At 36.1% G+C, this 7855-nt stretch overlaps 1 protein-coding gene across 2 annotated transcripts; it reads right to left on the reverse strand.

Annotated features, from left to right (window-relative positions):
* Positions 1-4251: 4251 nt before the first annotated feature.
* On the reverse strand, positions 4252-7246 carry pmp22a (peripheral myelin protein 22a). 2 transcript variants are annotated; one of them, XM_051106897.1, is made up of 6 exons: positions 7076-7200; positions 6615-6869; positions 5656-5745; positions 5445-5538; positions 5167-5307; positions 4252-5064 (listed from the first exon to the last, which is right to left on the reverse strand). In XM_051106897.1, exons 3-6 carry the CDS (start codon positions 5731-5733, stop codon positions 4904-4906), a joined length of 474 nt encoding a protein of 157 aa, XP_050962854.1. In that variant the 5' UTR covers positions 5734-5745; positions 6615-6869; positions 7076-7200; the 3' UTR covers positions 4252-4903. The 2 variants fall into 2 exon arrangements, with proteins under 2 accessions (XP_050962854.1, XP_050962853.1); XM_051106896.1 differs by lacking the exon at positions 6615-6869 and having other exon boundaries at positions 7076-7246.
* Between the last annotated feature and the right edge of the window lie 609 nt (positions 7247-7855).

Raw genomic sequence — 7855 nt, forward strand, 5'->3', positions numbered from 1 at the left:
TTATCAGCATGCTCTGCCTTGGTTGAGCACTTTTGATGGTTCATGTTTTGTGTTAAGAAACAGACTGGATGGATACTCAAGTGTGTGTAAAACAAATGATGCTTTTAGAGAGTGTTGAATCTGTGAGGTGTTTGGTAGCGGTAGGTTGATGTGAATGTTATGAAAACTTGTGGAAGGTTATGGCTTAGAAACTTGTTTTGTGTGAATGGTTGCTATTATATATATACATACATATATATATATATATATATATATATATATATATATATATATATATATATATTATTTAAGGTATTTCTATATTTCCATGTTTAGCGACTAAAAATTGCATTTCGCCACTACTCAACTTCCCAGTTAAACCAAACCATATATGGGATTTGAGATAACCCTTCAGTCAAAAGCATACACAGACCTTATCAAATAATCAGGCTGGATTTAGGAAAAAAAAAAAAAAAAAAAACTTTGCTGACTTTCAAATGTATAATATTTCTAAATGAGGACTCTAAATGAGGTCACAGCCCTGCTGAAAAAAAGACACTATCACAGATTTGTAATGGTTTTACTGGTTATAATGACACTTGTTTTGGTTTTAATGGAAACTGTAATGGACCCTGTGGGTTTTTACTGGCAATTGGTCGCCTTCTATTGGTGGCTTGTTGAAAACTAAGCCCTAATGGAATATGTCCCAAAACAAACTACAGAATACTATTTTTTAATAATTTTAATGGTTAAAAGCTGATAGTTTGTATTGGTGGAAACCATTAAAATCTTTGTGATGGTTTCTATTGTTTGTTTGATTTTTTTCAGCAGGGAGAACATGGCACATGTTGTCTTTTTAAACGTATGTCTGTTATATTTAAGTTGAAACAGGTTTGATTTAGGCTAACGGGTTAATATTCTCATCATTTGCCTTAACAGATTTGCCAAAGTTTCTAAATTAAGTGATTTTTTCACTTCTTTTGTGACCTTTTGACAGCAGCTGAGACGAACTGACAAAAACCTTCAAACAAGTGTCTGGCGCCATCTAGTCGTCAAATCTAAAACAGCTGAAATGTACGAGAGGCCCTTTAACCCTTGTATGGTGTTCATATTTTTGTTACTCAGCCAGTGTTCGTGGGTCTGGTGGACCCGCTGCATTTTTGGGTTTTTAATTTAAAACAATTTTAAAAAATGATGTTAAAATACTCAACAGATGTTTACTTCATCCCAATTACAAGCAGTGTACAGTGAGCTGTCATTGAAAAATTGTTCTGATATACGTTCTTCACAGAAAATGAGCCAAGGCCAACGAGTATGAGTTTGAAAAAAATAATTTTGCGTATCATTTTTCAAAAATCGCGCGAACTACCAAACTCATTCACACAGGCTATCAAACTTTCTCTCGCACGCTATCGAGCTCATTCACACATGCGCGACTCCTTTATTCGTTTTTTTTTGTTTGTTCAGAAATTTTTTTTTTTTTTTTTTTTTTTTTGGTTCACGGGTAGAGAATGGATAAACGACAAAATATGTTTTCCACAATTAAATGGGTGGTCCCTGTGACGTCCTCTGTTCCTTCAACAAAACAATAGTCCTTTATTTATTTTTATTCTTTTTTATTGCAATCTTTAGAACAGCATACAAGGGTGATAACATAAATTGCATCAAAATATAATAAACAAAGACAATTTAAAAAATAATAATAAAATAGGAAAAGCAATAAGAAAATCACCTGTCGATAACAAGTACAAATAGTCACAAATTAAGCAATAGATTTACAATAATAAGATTTTTAAATAATTTACAGCTTTTCCTTTTGTTATTTCTTATTTCTTTTAACGTATACAGGTTCTTGCTTCTATTTTAAAATGAGTAAAATCTTTTTTCTTTCTTTTTTTTTTTTTTTTTTTTTAATGATAGTCCTCTGACGGTGCTTTCTTCTATACAACCTAACGCGTTCACAGAAATATTTATTTCAGAAATATTACTCTGCACCCACCTGTTTTATTTTGTTGTATGGATTTAAATCTGAGTGATGAAGCTGCGCTACCCTCTAGACAGCGCAAAGAAGCACAGATCAATGTTCAGTCAAGTAATAATTTTTCTTTTCTTGAAACAGCTTGTGAAACACCAACTTTTCACAAGCCTAAGCGTTATTATCTAGCTATTTATCAACACTTTACTTTAAGGTCTAGGCTGTGCACACTTATAACTGAAATCCTGGCCAAATGAAACGTTCCCGTGTCTATGATATACAGTACAGTAAAAATTGAACTCTCCATCCTCGGAACCTTCAGCCGAATTGTATTACAGTATTTGCACTTACCATCGCTTGTCCAAAACTAAGCATAATGTCTAAAAGAAAAGTTATGACTGCTGTGTATTTACACTTGATTGAACATTGATCTGTGCTTCTTTGCGCGGTCTAGTTTGTAGCGCAGCGTCACCAATCAGATTTAAATCCATACAGCAAAATAAAACAGGCTGGGTGCAGATTAATATATCTGAAATAAATATTTCTGTGAAAAGCGTTAGGTTGCACAGAAGAAAGCCCAGTCAGAGGACAATTGTTTTGTTGAAATAATAATAATAATAATAATAATAATAGTAAAAACTTTTTTTTTTTACAGGTCACCTGAGAAATAACAAAGCGACAAAAGCTGTAATTTATTTTAAAGCCTTAAATCTATAGTTTGAATAATTTGTAACTATTTGTACTAGTTGGACAGGTGATTTTCTTATCGCTTTACCTATTTTATTATTATGTTTTTAATTGTCTTTGTTTATTTTTATGTAATTTATGTTATCACCCTTGTATGTTCGTTGTTCCAAATATTGCAATAAAAAAAAGAATAAAAATAAATAAATAAAGTACTATTGTTTTGTTGAAGGAACAGAGGAACGGCTGATGACGTCACTGGGATCGACCACTTGTGTGGAAAACAAATTTTGTCCTTTATCCATTTTCTACCCGTGAACGAAAAAAAAAAAGAAAGAAAGAAAGAAAGAAAGAAAGAAAGAAAAAAAAAATTAAAATCTAGCCGAAATCTCTTTTTTTCGTTCTTCTGAACAAACGAAAAAACGCAAAAATAAGCCGTTTTCTTGTTTCTTCTTATTTCATTTCAAATTGAAAACTAAACGATCAAAATTGACTGTGCAAGAGAGTTTGAAAGCGCATGAAAAATCTAGCCGAAATCTCGTTTTTTCGTTCTTCTGGGCCTTTCATATATAAATACCAAACAAGAGTGTTTTGTTTTATTTATTTTATTGTCTGTCTTGGCTTATTATAGTAATTATTATGTATTATTATGCTTGATTATGCCATTATTATGCACAAACACACACACACACACACACACACACACACACACACACACACACACACACACACAGACACACACACACTGGTTTTAATGTTTATTGGGACATAATGAAGTTTATGTACAAACTGTATTTTCTATTCCCTTAACCTAAACCTATCCATCACACAAAACTTTCTGCATTTTTACATTATGCAAAAACAAAAAGCTTTCCTCAAGGGAACCAAAAATGTCCCCATAAGGTCAAAAAATACTGGTGCTGTTCTTGTGCACATTTGGTCCCCCATAATGTAGAGAATACCAGGTACACACACAGACACACACACACACACACACACACACAAATTGCTTAGGCTTAAGGTAGTTCGCAAGAAAATACAGAGCTACACTACAAAAGACAGCGTATCTGATATTTTGACTAGAAACAAGACAAAAATACTAAGTAAGATAAGCCTTTTTTTTTTCTTCAGTGTATTTCCCAAACAGCTGAGTCATAGCCCTCATCTCAAATGAAGCTTCAGAATTTCATGAAAATGCTGGGAAGGTTGTTATTCTGAGATTTCCCAGTCTAGTTCTGTTTTCATTTCACGCTGCACCTTTCGCATTCAAAAAAAATGATGCAATATTTTTGTTTAGCCCTGTCAATAACTGTATTCAGACAGACAACTTTTAAACACTGACTTTTCTTTACTCACATGGTTTCTGATCCTCTGGACTGACTCAGATGTAGTGCGTGAAAAATCATCACTGTGTCACATCTGTTTTTCCCCTCCACTGACAGAAAGTCTGACCTCAGTCTCTATGCTTCTTTTTGGGAGGGGTTTGCTTGACTTTTCAGATTTTTATACACTGTATTTCTCACGGGACGCCAAAGAATAACTAACTAACACTTCGAAAAGTCTCTATTAGTGCATAATGGTCTTCCTGAAGTATTGAAAATTGAGACAAGGAAAAAAATTAGATATTTATTTTTCTTAAACAAACAAAAAATAATACAGAAAGAAGACATCTCATAAAGTGATATAATCACAGGTAAAATATGCGTTATAAAATGTTTCTGTGAGATTTAACACAACATTTGAGCCTATAGGTATATCTAGCTATAAAGTTCAGCAATGGTAAATACATAGCACCATTTCCAAAGAATTTCAAACACAAAACAATTCTTCGTTTTATTATTATAGAATTTGGATATAAGAGAAATTTCAAGTCGACATCAACAAAATCCCTTTGAGGATACACTTTATTAAAACAAGATATTTGAAAAGGGTTATAACACACAATACAAAACAATAACAGACAGATACTTTTTTTTTATATCTCTCCTCCAAAATCTTAAAAAGTCAGGGCCTTCTTTGACACTTCATAGCATTACTATTTACAAAAAAGCCATATAAAAGTGATATAAATAGGCTCACCAGCCAAAGACACCTTTTTTGTGTCATGCACATTGTGTCTTCGCTGTATTCAATCTTCATGAACTGTCAGTTTCTTTGATCACATTAAGGTCTAAATATTCAGGCCTGGAGGAGACGGCCGTTAGGTTAGAGTCTGTCATCTGAGTAGTGTTCTCAGTTCTACAACGATCCCTGAGGCTTGAACTCTCATTCTTTCTTCCTCAGGACAATGTAAATGAAGCCACTGATTAGCGTGAGAGGGAAAGCCAGCCAGGCCAGAACGAAGGCGTATCCGTAAGTATCATTCTCATTTTTCCACTCCGGACTCATCACTGTGTAGATGATAGCCCCGCTCATCACAAACAGACCTTCGGGAGACAGAAAGAGAATGAATAAAAGCATGCAAACTGCGGTCCTTCAGCTGGGACAAGCGAAACGCGAACTGATAGACCCGGAGAGGAAATACTCACTGGCGAGGACCTGGAAGACGGCCGTGAAAAAGAAGCGACCTCCCTTTACGAGAGTGAAGAGCTGGCAGAGGAAGATGATGAAGGAGATCAGGCAGAAAATAGTGGCTAGGACCATGAGGGCTTGAACTGCTTGAAGCCAGTCTGACAGATTGTGGAGAAACACAGATAGAAAATCAGAATGTATTTACATTTATACACTTACACTTTGCTGCCCATTTGGAACTTTTAAATAAAAATGGAACTGTTTTCAAAGAATGACTCAATGACACTTAACTCACCAGCATCATTAGTCCCACGGCAGTGATATTCTCCATTATTTTGTGTGCAGTCATACCAGAGGTCATAACTCGTAACTCCATGTGTTCTCCAGGCCTTTTTTTTTTTTTGTAAGAAACACCCATATGATTACATATACACGTGAACCAATCATTCCAGCTCAAAAATATGACATAAGGCAAAAGCAAGTCAGTTCTCAAAGGTGATACTCACATTAGCACATGTGGCAATGAAGAGAATGATAAGGTCTGTCAGATGCAAGACTAAAGTTGCGAGAAGAATGGCCAGCATTTTGGGGTTCGTCTAAGAAAACAGAAAGAGAAAGTAATCACAGCTCCTCCTCAGATACACACCTGGCGGCTTGAAAAGGGAGTGACTGCTTTTGCAGTTTCACGTCCGGCCACCAGATCGCACTGCTTTCAAATTTATCCTAACCCAAACACCCCGTCAGTTCTGTCTATTTTCTTTCTTTCTTCTCCTACACTTTAATTCAAAACATCTGTATTGTGGATACATTACGTTGATAATTACACTAATCACACTGCGATGTTTGAAAAGCCATCCAAACGTCTATATTTATCAGAAAAACACATCCCACATGCAGTCACGTCACTTTTTTTTTTCTCGAGGTGCCGCCTTTTTTTCGTCACGTCTTAACTGTTTATTTGTGAGAGTTTTTTTTCCCTCAGAAAGTAAAGATTATGTGAAGCTAATAAAAATGGAATAATTTAAATTGTTAATGAATGAGAACTGAAGCAGATTTCGAAAGCAGACAAAAAGGAGGGAAAAGTTCCAAAGCAGCGTTCCAAAAGCGAACGTTTTCATCCAGACGAGTTATTGCAAAACTTCGCCAACGACTATGACTGAAATCAAAACTTTAGATGTGCTCATCTCAAAATGAGACTATTACGACTAAAAATGTAAAACTAATACTAATTAATATAAACAAACGTGCTAATAAACATAACAAGAAGCGTAATGGTAATAACAAACTTTGAATAAAACAGCAAACTTCCCGAAAATAGACAAACGATGAGTTAAGTGAAGGTAGGACGTCTTCAGAAGGAAAACAGAAGTGGTAAACAGAAATGTGGCTGAGTATCTCCTGGCGAACAAATATTCCATAAATGAACCAAATGGAAAAAGAAAACTTCCATTGTTCTCCAACTTACAGGTGAGGGAGAGAGGTAAAACAAATCCTTGAAAGCGAAAGAGAGGAGGAAGAAAACACTGGGTTGCCTTTACTATGGGTTCCCACTATAGATTCTCAAAGCACGAGTCTCTGTATTCCAGATGTAGTACCACAGCAGTATTTGCTTTTTTTCCTCCTTTCTTTTTTTCGGAAACGTGAGAACACCGCCCTGGAGCGTCGCTACGTCACACTCTTTCTTTTCCCTCCCAAACTTCACAGCTTCTCACTTTAAGAGCTAAGACAGAAAACGAGCTTAGATATACAATAAAGCATTTATTCAATCGCTTGAAACTTTCCAGAAAGGATTTAAACTTATGTTGGTAGAGTTTAAAGGCAAAAGTTAACGCTTTATTAATCACCTTGGGATTGATTTTATTATAAATTCACAATATTAGCTATATGCATATAGAAGATTAGAGATTTTGCGTTTTGCACACTTACCACAAGCTCAGCTTTGTCTTTTATTTCAAACACTGCGATGTAGCAACATAGGGCGCGTCTCAATGTGCGAGTGTTTATAGTGTGTAGCCTACTAGTGTGTGTGGAGCCCCATAGGCCCCTCCCAGTGGCCCCACGGTATGCCCAGAATGTTGGCATGTGTCTGTTTACTTCTGCATCTGGACTGCATAGCGAATAAATCCCATCATAGTCACTTTGAAGTCAAATACAAACAGGCTTTTGCCTTTTATTAAACTTTTTGAATAAAACATTCGCAAGACTTTCGTGACTCCTCGTAAATGCTTGATCCTCGCAATGTTTAAACATGTTTTGGCGCAGTCAGCGTGGCTATAAGCGCCCCCTTCTTTGTCACGCCCTCATCAGGAGTCCCATGGCAGCAGCTGTGTTTGTAAATACAGTGAGGGAGGCGTTCCCTGTGCCAGCCCTGTGTTTTTTGTTTTTTCTGTGCTCTACTTAGGGTTTGAGTGTTGGACGGCATTGCTGTGAGTTGGCTCAGGAGCTCGGCTGTTCTGTGAGATGGATGGATTATGGGTCAGAGTAATGGGCGAGTGGCGGGAGGGCAATACGTTTACCCTGATCTCCCCGTTTGATGCAGGTCATAGGGAGGGTCATAAATATACAGCCTTGACACACTGGCTGTCCACTCACTGTACAGTCTGACATAATGCTGGCAGTGGACCATTAAGAGTTCTATACTTGGTGCTCAGCAAGATTTTTTCATGTATCAAACTATTATAAATTACTTGAGCAGATTATAGAAAT

This window comes from Labeo rohita, chromosome 3 (assembly GCF_022985175.1).
Source record: "Labeo rohita strain BAU-BD-2019 chromosome 3, IGBB_LRoh.1.0, whole genome shotgun sequence".
In the NCBI taxonomy this organism is placed as follows: domain Eukaryota; kingdom Metazoa; phylum Chordata; class Actinopteri; order Cypriniformes; family Cyprinidae; genus Labeo; species Labeo rohita.